Source organism: Brachionichthys hirsutus, chromosome 4 (genome assembly GCF_040956055.1).
Source record: "Brachionichthys hirsutus isolate HB-005 chromosome 4, CSIRO-AGI_Bhir_v1, whole genome shotgun sequence".
Classification (NCBI taxonomy): Eukaryota; Metazoa; Chordata; class Actinopteri; order Lophiiformes; family Brachionichthyidae; genus Brachionichthys; species Brachionichthys hirsutus.
The window spans coordinates 12,922,930-12,940,123 of NC_090900.1; the positions used below are offsets into that span (position 1 = coordinate 12,922,930).

General features: G+C 45.0%; 1 protein-coding gene across 2 annotated transcripts; it reads left to right on the forward strand.

Moving 5' to 3' along the window:
- Window positions 1-503: 503 nt before the first annotated feature.
- On the forward strand, window positions 504-15,483 carry mxd1 (MAX dimerization protein 1). 2 transcript variants are annotated; one of them, XM_068738699.1, is made up of 6 exons: window positions 504-1,258; window positions 1,854-1,953; window positions 6,606-6,635; window positions 11,407-11,521; window positions 11,657-11,816; window positions 12,485-15,483. In XM_068738699.1, the coding sequence occupies exons 1-6, from the start codon at window positions 1,192-1,194 to the stop codon at window positions 12,679-12,681; spliced, it is 669 nt and encodes a 222-aa protein (XP_068594800.1). In that variant the 5' UTR covers window positions 504-1,191; the 3' UTR covers window positions 12,682-15,483. The 2 variants fall into 2 exon arrangements, with proteins under 2 accessions (XP_068594800.1, XP_068594801.1); XM_068738700.1 differs by having other exon boundaries at window positions 12,488-15,483.
- The last annotated feature ends 1,711 nt before the right edge of the window (window positions 15,484-17,194 follow it).

Genomic DNA, 17,194 nt, shown 5'->3' on the forward strand with positions numbered 1-17,194 from the left:
AGCAATGCGCCTGCGCGGAGATATTAATGTTAGGAGAAGCTACGAGCCAATAGGAACGGAGCATGTGAAGCTAGCCAGTCGCTTAAAAGCTACATAACATCAAGAGAGCCAATCATTGCTGTACACCGCGAAAACAGCATGGCAAAGAGGCGTGTACTGTATTATGTCACAAACGGGCCCACGTCGCTCGTGGGCGGTCGGGCCAATAACGAGAAGTATGTGAAAAAGCAACCAATCACAGTACACCGCTGAAAACCCGCAGGAACAGTCCATTGTGGCTCAAGTCTGTGCTTCGCCCAATGCGAATTAGAGCCAAAATGGCTGAATCAGGTTCTCGTTCGCGATCGGCGCCAGCCCCTCTAGATTATTGACAGCTGAAGCACCCAATGAGATCTCGCATTGTGTAGCTCAGTGTCCAATCAGATCGCAAGCTGCAGAGGCTCGTGCTACAGTACAGTAGTTAAGCGTCGTCCACATCAACAAGCCAGTATTTTGATGAACCTTCTCTCCCTCGGTTCATGTTAGCAGATATCTGTGTCTCCAGCACAAAACGAGCCAGCCACATATCCCTGAATTGATCAGGTTTGATTACATCGTCGGGTTTTTTTTTCTTTAAACAATTTTACACCAGGCAAGTTCGTGAAAGTCTACGTTTTTGTTTTGATTGGCCGAATCTTTATATGTACGTACAAGCGAGCTAGCAAGGGTTTTACTCGTCGAATTGGAAACTTGACACTAGCATTAGCACGCATCCAACTTGTTCTCTTTTTTTTAAAGCAGTACTCGGCTTAATTTTCTTAATAACAAACAACCCTTCGGTTTTGTTTTGGCAATACGTCGCTCTGACTCGACAAACAGGAAATAAAATAGTCGATATTTCGCTGAAAAGAGAAGGAAAAGCAACCTAAACGTTAGCCTTTCAAGTAGTGCTAGCATCAGTTTCGACGAGCTAGCTAACACCGGGTCATTTAACGAGCATTAAGGAAGAAGAACTTGGTTCGATCGATTATCCCCGATCTTTAACTTTTAAATAGACTGCTGGAGCAACTCGTCAACGTCACTGCTCGCCTTTTAGAACAAGTGACAGCAAGACACCTGAGTGAGGACGGCCAGCGGCAGGACCCGAAGCTCGTCGCGTCCGGCTGGAGAATCCCTCGGATTGATATTTTATTATCCGTGTTATTGTTGAAAATGGCGGCGATCGGACTGGTGCAGATGTTGATCGAAGCAGCAGAGTACCTTGAGCGCAGAGAACGAGGTAAACATCTAATTACATTATTTTTCTATCGTCTGTTGCATTTATGACATTTTACTGTGAAACTCTAATTTATGCACCTGTCGTTTGTTTTAAAGCTGCTCTGAATCCTGTTGCTGCCTTTCGTTTCATTTTTACAGGAACGTATGCATTAAATTCAAGGGGGGGGGGGGGGGGGTCCGATTTTGCGCAGTAGCATAATGCATCGGCTATTATTTAGTGAAGTTACTTATCAATTTACTAATATATGTGCCTGACCACGTACATCTACCATTTTCTAATGAAAGAATCTGCGCCAGATGCAGGCAGGTATGCAGGGTGACGCTGTTTTCATGCAGGCCCCTCCTTTCCCTCTGTTGTGGTTTGCTGGTGGGGTTTATTCCAGTTCAAGATGACATCATTGTCCAGGCGGAGGGTAGAGCTTACTGTATACAGACTGCATGGGAGCCATTTATTGCAATTCTGCACATCTAGATAATGGCTGCTGAATTCCACAGGGCTTTGATATCAAATGTGGCACATTTTGCAGTGGCGCTGTGGCATTTGCGTTCCCAGATATTTTTCTGGACATGTGACCTGTATGTTTATTTCGTTGCAGGAGCCGAGCATGGCTATGCCTCCATGCCGCCTTTTATCAGCAGCAGAGAGACGGAAAGCTTGAAAAGGAAAAGCAAAAGCAAGAAAAACACAAGTAGCAGGTAAAAGTCCTTCAGAAAACCCGTATGGTAAAAATGTTTTTCAAGAATACACACACACACACACACACACACACGCGGTGCCTGCATATGTATGAACACTTTAATTAATAGAATGGATCACATAACTCCTGTTCTGACTTCAGGGAGTACTGTAAATTAAATATTAGATTAAAAAAGGGGAAGACAAAAAGAAGCGAGGAAATGGTTGGGCAGAAGGTGGTCAACACATGCTGAGATTTTAATTGTTGATTTAATATCTGTCAAAAGTGGGAGGCTTGCTAACGTTAGCCTAGCACGCTAAATGGTAAAGGTTGCTTGGCCGGACTGGCAGCTGCTCTGAGAAGTTTGCATCAGTACTGATCTAATCTCCCACATTTGGACGTCTGATAATCAAACGTGGTAAATGGTACTGGCTGAATATTATCAGGCAGCCCCAGTGTGACCACGTGTAGATCAGAAGGTTTCAGACTGGGCCTGCGTACGCCTTTCACTACCTAATCAAAGACTAATCAAAGTTTCTGATCAGTTTTCTCACCCGATGTTGGGAGGGGAGAATCGTGGTGCAATTCTGCTGTCGTGCGAGTTCTCTGTGAATCAGCTGATTCGTTAAATCATTAAAAGAGATGGCTGCACACGCTGAATAGAAAAGCAACCTGGTGGAGCGTGAAAGCAACGGTGTTTAAGGCCGTCCAACGATCACAATGTAAATATTTCTGAAGTGATTCCACCGTTTTTATAGGAACAGACGTATTATTCACTGGACATGTATAATTATAAATAAATAAAAACACTGACTTCTCTACCTGCTTTACTGGAAGCATTATTGCCTAAAAAACGTAGCAGCCACAGGAGTTCACTCTATTTTGAAGATGAGATTTTCTAAGTCATATTAACGGCATGCTAATAAAATTACACCCGTCGCAACATTATCAGTGTATGTATCTGCTGAGTGCAGGCGGCCCTCACTCCACGATGGAGTTGCGTTCCGAAGACGGCGCTGCTAAACGATTTTGCCGTTGAATCAAACTTCCGTTGACGGACAACTTGGCCAACATTTTGTGTTGTCAAAAAAAAAAAAACCCCTCTCATCCAAAAGGGAATCAAATGCTTCCCTTTTGGATGAATATAGAACTAGCAAAAGACACGAAAGTATCGAAACATGCGTTAATATAGTTAACAATGATGGCCGCTACTTCAGGGAACGCTCACCCACTGTTTGTCAAGGGGTGACATAAACACGTCCGGTTGTTCACATTTCTTGTCGCTGAAAACATGCATTTAAATTTCCTAAAGCCCGTCGTAACGGAGTTCAGTGAGTACGTTGGTAAGTGAGGACCGCCTGTATTCCAAAGACAATTGAACACCTGTTTCAGACGAAAAGCATTTGTTAAGGAGGTGAATATTACCAAAGGCAACCTTTGTTTGAGACCTGTTCTTCTTCTCCTGTAAGACGTGGCTGACAGTAGCAAACATCAGCGTCTGCTCCTGACTGGCCACTAGGTTAAGGCTAAGTGGGTGAGTCAAGGTGACTGTGAAGATGTTTTTGGAGGGGGGGGGGGGGGGGGTCGGTGTCCCGATGGCTCCAGTCACCTCGATGGAAGCTATTTTCAGAAGTCCATAAGCAGAATTGCATCCATGTCAGGACCTGTGCATGTTCTGTCCTCGCCTACACATCACTTTGCACTTTGCTGACTTCAATTAGGCAGAACTTTGGTTTGTGGGAGTGTCAAAGCCTGCATGAGACGCAGGCGCAGCGAGCGCGCAGTGAGCTGAAGCAGAACATTTGACACAATGTATGTATTTTTTAGATTGACAGCGTGTGTGTGTGGGGGGGGGGTTTCTTCTCCTTCACCACGCGCACACGCACTGCCTCCCTCTCACCGAGAAGATGACAAACGAGGCAACCTATAGATAGATCGATTGATTTGCTCACGCTAATCCGTCAGGCATGATCTACAGCGTAGCGGCGCTATAGGGGAGCTGATTGGTTTGCAGGTAATATAATACGCATCAGCCCATTCACGTTAAATGCCACTCCGCCATCAAGTATACTGGTCCACATTCCCGAAACGCCTTCCCGTCCTAGTCTTGATGTGTGAACACAAGCGTGCAGATCACTTGGGGTGAAGCGTGCGAGCGGGTTACCTTGTGCAACCCTCACGTACACCCAGCTGTCAGAGGGGCAGAGGACGGCCATACACAGGCGTGACGTTTCTGCACTCCGAACACGCACCGCTGTGACATGGGCGTGGCCTGTCTGCACCACGGGGACCGTCGCATAATTGATTAACTGCAATGTTTTACACTCATTGTTTGATAGATGATAATCTAATGATGGGGAAAAGGCAGCGAATCTTCACGGTGGGGAAGCTGCAAGGAAACGATGTCTGCGATGTTATCTTGATAAATGAGCCAAAGGAATAATATAATATTCTTGTATTTATGGAAATCATCCCCAACCAACTGATCTGCTCGTGTTTTAGCTCGAGTCAAATATCAAAATGTCACCAAAGAACTGAGGATGAGGAGCTGCTTTTAGCTGACGACATGCTTTCATTGCTTCCGGTATTTATGCAGAAATACTTCTCTTGAAATGAAATGAGTATTTATCATGTATTGGATTTGGCCTGTTCCTTGTTTTTGGTATGAAAGTATACAATTCTGGTGTCGAGTCCCGGAACACGGGGGTGTGGCGTGGCCGTAAGGCTGAGAGCAGGCCTCGACACGATTAGCAGGCGCTGTATTTTTAGACGTGCAGCGAAGGGAACTAGCTTTGCACGACTGTTTCCAGCCATCAAGGCTTTTAGCTCGTAGTATTTGCCTTCACCATTTACTGTTGTTTATCTACGCCGCTCAGCTGCAGGTTCTCCGACGAGCTCCACTCGCATTGTGAACTCGGGTTGTTTGACATGGTGGGTTGGTAGTACGAGTTTGGCTCCTGGTCATCAAGAGGCCAAGTTGTGACTGGATCAGTTCTAACGTGTCAGTTTGTTGGTCGGCTGCACGTTGAATAAAAAGAGGCATGTGAGGCGTCTAAACGTGCACGTATAAGCCCAGAGCCCACTCTCCCATGGGGGGGGGGGGGGTGTATGTGTGTCAGTAGTAATGACTCACCCCTCCCCTCACCTCTTCCTCCTGCTGTACTCTTGGCAGGCAGTGGAGAACACCATCTCCTCCATTACGCAGATCTCACACACCCACACACGCATACATCCACAGCACACAGGGATCTTGGCTGTCCTTGTTGAGCAGACAAATGGAGCCTTTCTACCCCCCCCCCCCCCCCCCCCTGTGTCGGATTCAGGCTCATGAGTTGGGCTTTACAGCGAAATGAAAATGCAGGAGAACCTTGTTTTGCACCAAGCGGGAGGAAGGATGTTCTGATCAATCGTCTCTTTCAAGGTCTCCTAAAGAGATGATATTATGGCCCACCATGTAGGAAGAACGACCATTTTCATAGGAGGATTAAACATCTGACCGACACTGAAACTCATCAAACACGTGGTCTTCTCAACCCCCCCTCTGGTTTTGTTCCTACAGTTAAATGATGCTTGCTCAGAGTCTGACTCTCAATCGATGCAGTGAGAAATGTTTCTGGTGTATATTTCTTCTGCAAAAACGATGGTGATCAAAATCCATGGCTGTGTTGGGAGGCAAACAGTTTCACAGGAAATTAGACCCTCATTAAACATCCTGACTGATCCAGCATCCGTGCAGAAGGAAGGAGGCGAAACTAATGCAGATCTGTCGCCATTGTTTTTGTGTACTGATGGGCGAGAAGTAAAACGTGTCCAGAAATCAAAGTGTTTTGTTTTTTATGTTCAAAATGAATTTAAAAACGACACGCGGGAGATGAGTACGGCAGGTGGAGAACACCGGAACTGAACGAGTGAAGCGCAGAACTCGGCCATTTAGCACCGGCATCTGGAAGTTGCTGGTGTCTCAAAGCAAAAATATTGTTTGCAGGTTTGCTGGTGTCTCGGAACGCTCGTATGTCGAGCTGTTGCTGTATATCGAGTCGGTGTAATATCTTGTAATGTGCCATGGCAGGGCGATGGTTTAGCACCAAGCGGAGCGGAGGCTCCCTTTAGGACGTGGGAGGCCAGGTGGGGGTAGTTGAGGAATGCTCAACTATCAGCCCATATTCTGTATCGGTCGGGGGGGCGCCTTCCTTCCAGACGCTACATCTAACCATATTCCTGCGTTGTCTTTGTGTACGTGCTGCACATCAACACTGCAGTGCAGGAGTCATGCTGGCAACGAGGACGCCTGCGTCTCTTAGGTAACCACAGCTGAACATGGTGTCTCCCTCCACCCATGTGCTACGCGGGGGAATCAGTCCTGCCTTGGGCTTCTGTTTGTGGTTACTGTTGCCGTGTTTACTCACGGCCTGATCACGTATCTGAACACACACTCCTTCTAAAAACAAGCAAGCGTGCCCGCCATAGAATACCCCTCGGGCATTGGGACATCCAGCGTGGCCTTCGTCTTTCCTAGACTAGACTTTAATGGCTCATGAACTCCCACACAACGTTTCCTCACTCTCTCTCTCCCCTGGACTGCATTGATGGAACGTGGAGAGGAAGCCTTCACCTGTTTGATCAGAGCCTGTGATGTGTGTGTAGTCTCTAATGTCTGGTATATCTCCACAGGTCTACACACAATGAAATGGAAAAGAACAGGTATGTGGCAAAAGATCTGTGTGTGTGTGTTTATTTGTCAATCACTGCTGTGAAAATAAATAAATATACTTGTGTGCATACAAGTATGCATCTGTGTTTTAAAGGTATATATTTGGGATGATGTGAAACGTTTGATCTCTTAACCAGTTGAGTCACTCAATCTGAATATTCTTTTTACTATCTGTCTGGATTAATAAATACAGTTATGTAAATCTAGGCAAAAGTGATCTTTTACAAAATTACAGCCATATAATGGCTTTAAACTTAAGTACACTGATGTGTTTTCGCTAGCGTCCCCCCCCCCCCCCTGCAATATTGGTTGAGTGAAAGGTCTGATCACACATTTGTTGTTGGCTGTTTAGTGGGAGGGCAGGCAGCGCAGTGATTTACTGCTGATCAGGCAGTGCATCTTGCCGACCTCCTTGTAGTTTTTAGCTTAACGCAAGTCTATGTATAGAGATGCTTCGATGAGAGAAAACATTTTGGTTTGCAACGGAACGCTCTTTTGCAAAGGCCTTCCTGAAGCGAGAAACTGGACCTTTCAGAATCGACTAGCTGCGTTCAGATCAGTTGTGTGCCCCTAAGAGTCTGAAGTTAAGATGCATATTCACCGGTTTCCACGCTGCACTGCAGCGACAGTGAACCAGATCAACCTGTTGCTGCCGAAGGTGTCCCAGCAGCACCTGCTGCTACGTGAGTTTGCAGCTCATCGGAGTTGAACAATTATTAGTCTGCCCTGCTGATCCCCTGTTACGTCAGAGCAACTCTCAGGCAGGCGTATTTGGAAGTTATGTCACGTCAGCTTGAATGCCCTTCGGACCGAGTCGGCTGAGAAGACTCTTGAACGCTGAATTTGCATTAGTTTTGTTTGCTGCGTTCACGTAAAGAGTGAGAATGTATCCGGCTGCATCTTCTGAGATTCCTTACGTTCAGTTTGGGGAAACTCTCCGAGCTTCAATTCCACCAGCAGCAGACATGAGACGAGGAGCTCATCCATCCAGCACTCTGCAACCGAGGAAAAACGCTTTCACACTCGTCCTCAGGAAGAGTCTGACGTGCACACGCCCACTCGCTCAGGCACACACTGGCTGCCAGACACGTACACACTCCACCGAGGATGGAACTGGAGGTGTGTGTTGCGTAACAACGGGGTCAAGTGGTCGCAGACGCCCACCAGGCCTTTAAAAAACCACCAACAACGCGTAGCTCTGAGTGGGAGAGCGGCGGGGGGGGGGGGGGGGGGGTGTCACAGGAGACTGATGATGAGTTCAGGTCTGTACGCGTGTCACACGCGAGCTCTGGGTTTCAACATGCTTCTGTTTTTGTCACGGCGGAGGAAGACGTGTGCTCTCTCGCTCAATGAACCGTCCGGCGTAGCAACGGTAATAAATATTCCGATGTCTTCCAGAGAAGGAAGCTACGGTTAGAGAACATGATCACATGCATTAATGTATGTATCAATGGATTCACTTTATTCTGTTTGTAAGCGGGACCTCAGGAAGATTAGCAACCACTATTGAGGATCCAAAATACACAATAAGCAATGATCAAACCTCTGACTTTACATTTCTCAATAAGGAGGAGGAACATTTTCATCCTAAATCCAGACCACAACAGCGGCTGCTGGAGACGACACAACCCCTCGTTCAAGTGGTTTGGAGAGTAAGATTCTTTTCTTTGGTGGACTTGAATAATTGTTCATCCATCGATCCAAGAATTGCGTTGTATTTTAGCGGGTTTGGGTCTTGGCTACTTGATATAGCCCATTAATTTCTGCAGCAACTTTCAAATCTGAAATATTTTATACGTAAGATAATTTCTCATTTTAGAAATCCCAACAGGCAACATTTGGGGGATGTTGGGTGGTAAAACCGAGCAGGCTGTGTGGTTCTCACACGGTCCGCTCAACAGCACAGGGTGATGTGCTGATATCACATTGGTGTTGTCCGTGCTGCAGGCGGTGGCAGGAAATAAAAGTTGATTGACAATAGAAAACTTCTTGCTTTTCTTTATTAAAATATTTGTTTGTGTACCCATGTATATAACAATTTAGATATATCAGTAGGGACCAGAGTGATGGACGGTTTGGGGATATTTCTCTTGGTTATTTTTGAAAACAGAAGCAGAAATGCAGTCAACAAGGACACTTTAAATAAACAACTTTATAACCACCGGTATGTTTATTCCTTGACATTTCCCACTGGTTCATGCTTGATGAGAGTAATGCAGAAAGGTTTTCATTCCTAATAAGAAATTCTGGAGGAGGTGAAGCATTGTGCAGCGTTACAATAAAAATGCTTACAATGCCCACATGATGACTTTGCAGGTTTTTTTTTACAGATAATATATTAGTGATAAGACGAACAGTTTGTAGCTCCAACTCAGGCCTAACTACGGTGCTATCTGTTCCTTCTTGTTCTCTGATTAGTCTAGAACATTTTAAACTCTTGGATCATACTGCTCTGGCAGAAACTGTCTTTAAGCTAAAAGCAACAACACGCCGTCTTGACACTCTGCACGCAAGCCTTTTCTTTTTAAAGATGTTTTTAGTTGCAGAGCTTCAGATGTATTGCAGATATTAAATAATTCTCTTCAGTCCGTCACACCTGGAAAGAAGCAGTGATTAAGCCTCTTTTAAAATAATTAAATCCAGATGCTTCAGTAATAAGTAATTACAGGCCCGAATCAAATCTTCCATTTCTGGGAAAGATTCATTCTTTCAAAGATCACTCAAAGTTGATTCATACTTTTTTGGTTCAGAGCAATCTCCTTCATGAATTTCAGTGTGGTTTTCGACCACACCACAGCACTGAGACTGCAGTTATAAAAGTGTTAAATGACATCCAGCTGAATCATAGTGCATTGAAAACCCCCGTCTTGGTATTGCTGGACCTCAGTGCTGCATTTGACACAGTTGAACACATCATGCCTCTTGACAGCCTGGAACAGTGGGCTGTACTCTACTGTAAGTCCGAGCAAGTCAAGATCACATGCGGGGTTCCTCAGGGGTCCGTTCTTTGGCCTCTTCTATTCAATATCTAATTGTTGCCCCTTGCTCCGATAATAGATTATAAACAGCTCTTACTGCATTTATGCACACACTTAATATTTCAATGTCATCACATGACTACGGTCCTTTACTTGCTCTCAGTGTGTCCATCAAATAAATGAGTGGATGTGTCTGTGTATTTGGACCCAAAAATGAAAGGTCAAAGATCGGTGCTCACCTTGACTCCGTGTAAGTAAAAGTTACAAACCAAGCCAGAAATCTCAGGTGTCGTCATTTGCTCTGACCTGAGTTTTAACAATTACTTGAAAGGGGTGACTAAGTTGTTTGCCTGATACCACCAGAAGAACATTGCTAGAAACAATTGTTTCCTGTCCAGATGAGGCAAAAAGAAACTTGTTCAATCATTTATTTTCAGTAGTTCAGATGATTGTACAGTTTAAAGTAGATCTAGAACTCTGCTGCCAGAGTCCTAATACCAGGAAACTGGACCAGATTGCATCAGTCCTCAAATCACTCCACTAAATTCCTGTTTGTCTACAGGACAGAGTTTACAATCTTACTCTTGGTCTGCAAAGCACTGAATGGTCTCAGACCAAAGTACATCTTGGACTTATTAGCTCCATATGAAGCAACCAGAGCCCTCGGGTCATCAGGAACAGGTTTGTGTGTTCCCAGAAGCAGAACCAAACATAGTGAATCAGCATTCAGCCATTATGCTCCTCACCTGTGGAAGGAGACCTCCTGAGCCACCTGAGGGATACTCAAACTGTCAGCGCTTTCAAATCAGCCCTTAAAGCCATAAGTTACGCCGTAAGTTTCTACTTAATCGACTAAGTAACGGATTAGCACCGGACTTTGATCTCACCAGTGGGATGTTTGTATTACTCTGCATGGCTATTGACCGTTAGACCGTAGTGTAAACTATAAAGATATATTTAGTACGTTTTATTAACATTTCCTCAGTAGACTATTGTCATGTAATCAGAAATGGTTTCAGCCTATCACAGTTGATTAGAAATGTAGTCACTGATGAAATTACGGAACAAACGGAGTCATTTACGCACAACGCCGCCAAAAATGTAGTCGAGGAAATAATGAACATTCATCTGTATTTTTTTTTAACTCTCGTTGCTGCTTGCACTGAGGCTAACTACCTCCGTTCTTTGCATGAATACTGAGTGGAAACAAGCTTTCGCTGGAATATATGAAGCCCTTCTGGTTGGTCCTCAGCGAAATATCGTTATCCTTGAAAAATAGAACCAAAATGTCATTGGCGTCTTTAGACGGCAATGGAATTTAATGAGTTAAAGTTCTGCGCTAAATGTGTTTCTTTGCCATTGTAAAGCACTTTGTATGAATTATGCTATACAAATAAACTTGCCTTGTCTTACTTGATCCGAGATCCATTAACTTTTTTTCATGAGCTTCTGAATCACATCTCAGACTGTTACAACTCAATCATTCATCAGCTGATTGCTGAGTCATTTCTACAAAACTGCAACATGACATTGAAAACTCATAAAAAAAATACCAAGAACTGAACTTTTTTATGGTTTATTTTTTTTGGGTGTGAACTAGAATAGAATAGAATAGAATAGAATAGAAAGCCTTTATTGTCCTTGCATAGAGGCTTTCTATTCTACAAAGCCAAATGTGAAATGTGACACTTGATCACACGCGTGTCACCTGCTTGTTCTGTGTATGCAAAGTGAGATATAGCCTGTTGTGTTTCATTTCTTCTTCCTTTTCTTCCATCCGCAGACGGGCACATCTACGACTGTGTTTAGAGCGTTTGAAATCCCTCATTCCCTTAGGACCAGATGCAAGCAGGCACACCACCCTCAGTCTGCTGATGAAGGCCAAAGATCATATTAAGGTGCAAAATTACACTATATATATATAGTAGGTGTGTGTGTGTGTGTGTGTGACAGATAATTAAGTGCTGTTGGTTATTTTAAATCAATTTTCACAACTTCTAAAACGTTGTTTCCCCGCCACCATCACCCTGCAGAAGCTCGAAGAGGGTGACAGGAGAGCTCAGCACACCATGGAGCAGCTACAGCGGGAGCAGAGACACCTGAGGAGGCGTCTGGAACAGCTGGGGGTGGAGAGGACTCGGATGGATAGTACCGGCTCCATCCTCTCCTCTGAGAAGTCCGACTCCGATCAAGGTGCGTTTTCACAGCAGGAGGGGCTCCACTATAAATTGTAAAAAAAAAAAGAAAATGCACAAATAGCTCATAATTAATTGCTGATTGCAGTGTAATTATTGATGAATCCATTCATTCGAGTTACTCTGATACCTCAGGATGGCAGTCCACCAAAGTAATCTGTGGCAGAGACTAGTTAGCTTTTAAATCACTTCTTGATAAATTGGTGAGATTCATGTTGAAATCGGAGATATTCACCTACAATCGTGAGATATCCCTTAAATTAAACCCTCCTTTCCAGATTTCGTGTCAAGCCCTTAACCTTGACCCCTAATAGTAAAATGTTTCCCTGCTAATTATAAGAATAATAATTAAAAAGAAAAGAAACTGGATTCTAACTTCATCTGGGGGAGTCACTGGGCACCAGCGCGTTGGATACCATGCATTGGCTGAAAGAATATTTCTACTGTGCCCAGTAGAATAGACTCCTGCCAACGCATTCCTGCTAAAAGATAATAGCCTATGTTTTCTTCTGTTGTGTCTGAAGGCTGTGCTGGCCTAATGGAAGCCTTTTGCTATCCAGATCTGGCCCACGGGCCTCTACTTGATCACCCCCCGGTGTAAACACTGAAATGTAAAATACTATGGCTGAAATAAAGCCTTATTAATAGAGCTTTGTGTGCCAACAGAAGACCTAGATGTGGATGTGGAGGGGATGGACTACCTGCTGGGTGACCTGGAATGGAGCACCAGCAGCGTGAGCGACTCGGGAGACGAGCGAGGCAGCCTGCGCAGCAGCTGCAGCGATGAGGGCTACTCCAGCGCCAGCCTGCAGCGCCTGCAGGATACTCAGGAGGGGGCTAAGCAGCTGGGCTGCAGCCTATAGACGGCACTGGTGACGACCTCGCTCCCATTCCCACCCCGTATTTTCTCAACACCTCCCAATCCCAAAACAGAGCAAGTCTGAGGTCTCTCCTCCAGCCGGGCCTCCACAGAGTTAGATGATCCATCCATTCTGAGTCCAAAAGCTCCCTGACAGTCCCCTAAATCAGCAGGCAGTCTATAGGCTGTCGCCTGCTCTGCACCAATCACAGAGGAAGTTAAAGAAGCCTCCGTCAGAAACACAAATTTCAGCCAGAGAATGTTACCACACAATATCCCACTGCCTCTTTTCCGTGCCTCAAGAGCAGGGGAAGCACTAACGAGATTCAGTTCATTATTTTTCTGTCTGACTCTCACACACACACGCACACACACGCACACACACGCACACACACAAGCCCGCCTGCGTGTCCCTGTCAGTCCTCCTACAGGTGTGACACTGTTGGGGCTGTTTTCTGCCCTCTTTACCGTCTGTGCATGGTGTTTTGCACTTATAATTGCTTTTGCAAACAGAAATGCTGTCTCTTTAAAACGTCCCCGCTGCAGCCGTTCCAGCAGCGTCACCAGATGAAAGCTACGTCAGCTGGTGTGCTGCACCGCCGGGGCAGATAGCGATACGTCCTTCTTAATTAATCCGTAGTTTCATGTCCACGCCTGCCATACAGATAAAAAAAAAAAAAAATACACACACAAAAAAAGTGCAGCATGAGATTATGATGGGGTTTAGGGTTGGGTTTGGTGTTTTGTGTGTCTCTCTCTGATGATGGTGACGTTTGTGTTTGTTTTCTTCGTGTGTGTGTGTGTGTGTGTCACGTTTGAGTCTGGCGACAAACAACGGGTCCCGAGAATGTTTGGAAACTTGAAACACTAGCCACCAGGCCGGATGCTGGTATATTTTGGCAGGTGCTGGTGCATTTTTTCTACACTACTCCATCACTGCCCAGTCCAGCAGGTGTTAATAGGAAGGGCCACATTCCATTGGGTAGAGAGGACAGGCGGGCGGGACTGGTGGCGTCATGGGCTTTAACTTTTCACTGGGAACACGCTGTTTCCGTGTTCGTACAGGAGAAGCACTCAAATGTTCAACCGCACATGCGCTCTCCTTTGCTATTAGTGTTCCTGCAGAAATGTACACTTTTTAATGTAAATAGTTTACAGAAAGATCTCTATGTCTAGCAACAAATGTATTTATTAGATATACTAAATATATAGATGAGCATATAATATATATATAGATATAGATATAAGTCATAGCCGATGTTCATGTGAGGTTTATTGAGCGTTTGTGGTTGGTTTGCACAGCGTAGTTGATCCTTAGAGTATTTAGAAATGTATTTTGTGTCTGTTCAGAATTTGGCACGCTGCTCTTTGAAAGCGATGCGCTTTCTTTGTGTTGGATCATAATTTTGGCCCTTTACTGGGGGGAATGAAAGGGTTTTTAAAAAATCTAAATAATTTCTTTAAAAAAAATAGTCAATTAAAAACTTTAAAAGTGAGTGGGGGGGGGTGTCCAGGTCGAGCGCAGGGCGAAGGTTCAGCTGCGTTTGTCGTGCGCCGGCCTCCTTGCCTCGCAGCCTCGAACAGAAGGGCTGATTCTCCCAGTGAGGTTTGAGTCATCTTTTTCTGTTTCTGTTCCTGGTCCAAAACCATCACGCCCGGGGGGGGGGGAGGGGGGGCTTGATTTCTAAATGTAGATGTCCTCCGCTGTGTATTGCAGAAGCACGGTGCTGAAAACCCTCCCTCCTCCTGCGTCCATCATTCGCAAATCTCATTCAAAAGCATGAAGATTAATTGGGGGGGGGGGGGGCGACGACTAGAACAGAGTTCTAGTGTGGATCGCTGCTTTTTTGGTTTTGGGTCAAATTTGAGCATTTTCAATCGAACGGGAACTGTGGAGGTGCAGTTTATTGGGAGCGGCATGCAGGGCAAATGTATTGAAAGTAGGTGTGAGTGGGCAGGTGTGTTCAGTGCAGGCAGGTGCATACTGTGTGTGTGTGTGTGTGTTTCTGTCACCGTCTTCAGAGAGAAAGCTCCGGGGTGGTAGAGGGTGGCTAGCTTTTAAGACAATGTAAGAATATGTTTCTCTTCTGGTTTTGTGTTCACTTGTTTACTAGTAAAAGGCAAAAAAAAAAACAAATCCACCAGACAAACACTCAGTGTGTGTGTCCTCCATGTCCTCCCCTCATCTCCGTGTGGTTATTTACCGCCTTTGCATCGGCATCCATGGTGCAGGTGAGGAGGAGGTGTGTGGTGGAGCATATGCGACCCCCCCCCCCCCCCCCCCCCTTCTAAAAAGACTCCGGTGCTCTCCGCATCTTCCCCTCCAAGAATGAGACTTCATTCAGACCAGCTGTTTAAGCTACATGTTTCAGCATCAGGGGAGCTCCTGTTCACGTGTGCGTTTGTTTTGTGCACGCGCCCCTCCCTGCGTACAAAGAAGTGGCAAACTGCCTTAAAAGAGAAATGTATGAGCGTACATGATATTTATGAATCACAAAGGCCATTCCTTGACATTGTGGCAGTCTCAGACATGGTGCTTTCATGCATTACACACACACACAGCATCATCTTTGTTGTTGTTGTTGTTGTTGCCTTCTCAGAAAGGTCACATTTATTGAAGAGTAACTAAGGACAGTAACATTTTGTGCACTTTTTAAGAATTGGAGAATTTGGACATTGTTGTCTAAAGTTATCACTTCAAATGTGATTATAGAGACAACCTTTGAATGAGATGAATTGTGAAGCAGCAATTTATACTTGCAATTGATATTAAAGGAATAAAACATTTGAAGCCCTTGTTTACCTACCCAACGCTGTCGGTGTCTTTATTTGGCCTTTAACACCTTGTTCGCTTCAACATTACTCCGTTACACTGTCGACGCAAGACCCAACAGGTGACATTTACAATCTGTTTCACTGTTAAATACCGTCTGTCTTCAACAAGTCACATTCCATGCAGGCAGGCCCCCCCCCCCACCGGGATCTGTTAAAGTCAGCGTAGAGGTGACGGACGGCGCTCCAAGTTCATGGGAGGACGTCCCATCCTATTGGTCACGGGCCACTGAATAAACCTGAGGCATTGTAAGACAAAAATATCTTCCTCTAATATGACTCCAGCTTTTTAAAAACAATTAAAGGTCTTGGCTAAAGTTGGGAGTACATTGGTTGCTAGGAGACATCTCTAGCACTGACCAATAAACAGTCATCTAAGTGGCAGAGACATCGATAGTTTAATTTAAGGAGTAAAATGAGTTTAAACTCATCCTCTTGAAGTGGTTAGATAGATAGATAGATAATCAGCAAAGCACTTTAAAGGCATCTGGTAAAAGACATACCTCGATCTTAATCTGCACGTGAAATCTGAGACAGACGCCGCAATGCAGTGCAGCCCGAGCCAAGTAACCCCCCCCCCCCCCTCCAGCTGAGTCTATAGACATAACCTCCCTGCTGGTTGGTGTGCACAGATGATATTGACAGTTGTTGAAGTGTGTGTGTGTGTGTGTGTGTGTGTGTGTGTGTCAGACTTCCAGGCCTACTAACCCACCTCTCCACATCCTCCCTGGTCAGATTAATAAAATCCAGCGGTTTACTCAGGGTTCACACGCCTAATCTGCTCCCAGTGGCTCCTCTCGGGACGGCCTGTCCAATCACACGCATGCAAAGATTTAATCACCTCTGACTGCATCGTGCCACCAACAGAGAGCACTTAATGACTGCCTCTCTGACTGTAGGTTCTCCAGATCAGCACATGGCTCTTTTCAAGGTTATAAATGATCATTTTAGATCCTAAATCCCCCGAATAGTATAAATAACAGTTATTATATTATTACAGTAAGACCAGTGTCATTTTATCAAAATGTTTGTATTACATTTCATGTTATTGAAAGTCTAGACAAGTAACTCTACTTGATGTGGAATGGTTTTCCATTCAACAGAGATTTGATGCCAATCATAGATTTTTCTATTATTATTATTATTCATTTTTGGCTGATTTCATCTCCTGGATCATAAATAAATAAATAGAAATCCTGCAGCAGGAAGCTGCAGCGTGATTCTAAGTGTGATCAGCTCAGATCGAGAGAGAGCGATTTGACTGTGTGCATGCGTGTGCTTTGCATGGATTTGTGTATGTGCAAACAGATGGAGGAGCTCGTCTGCACATGGACAAGAGGGGATCTCAGGGGACTGGAGTGAAGAGTGCACATCAGACAAGAGCATCGTGTCCAAGACAGATAAAGGGAGCCGAGTGGGCTGCGTGTGACGCAGAGTGAAAGCGCTCCACAGAAAGCCTTGCTTTGTGCGTGTAACACCTGGCAAATGAAAGCACCAAAGAGAGCAGCAGCGTTTCAAAGGAGCAGGGCTGCAGGGGGGGGGGGGGGCATTACAAGTTAGAGAACATCCCTAAAATATGCAGAACATATGGTGGAGTCCCGTCACCACCGCTTCATCTGTCACTTGTTTACAATGTTTCTGAATGTCATAAACATGCAATCAACCAATGCCCACAAGCAGAAGTG

Excerpts from the sequence above, each read along its gene's own strand:
- mxd1 (XM_068738699.1), top strand. The coding sequence starts at position 1,192 with ATGGCGGCGATCGGACTGGTGCAGATGTTGATCGAAGCAGCAGAGTAC. Across the intron at positions 6,636-11,406 it reads AATGAAATGGAAAAGAACAG|ACGGGCACATCTACGACTGT; the intron begins GTATGTGGCAAA and ends TTCCATCCGCAG. Across the intron at positions 11,522-11,656 it reads AGGCCAAAGATCATATTAAG|AAGCTCGAAGAGGGTGACAG; the intron begins GTGCAAAATTAC and ends ATCACCCTGCAG.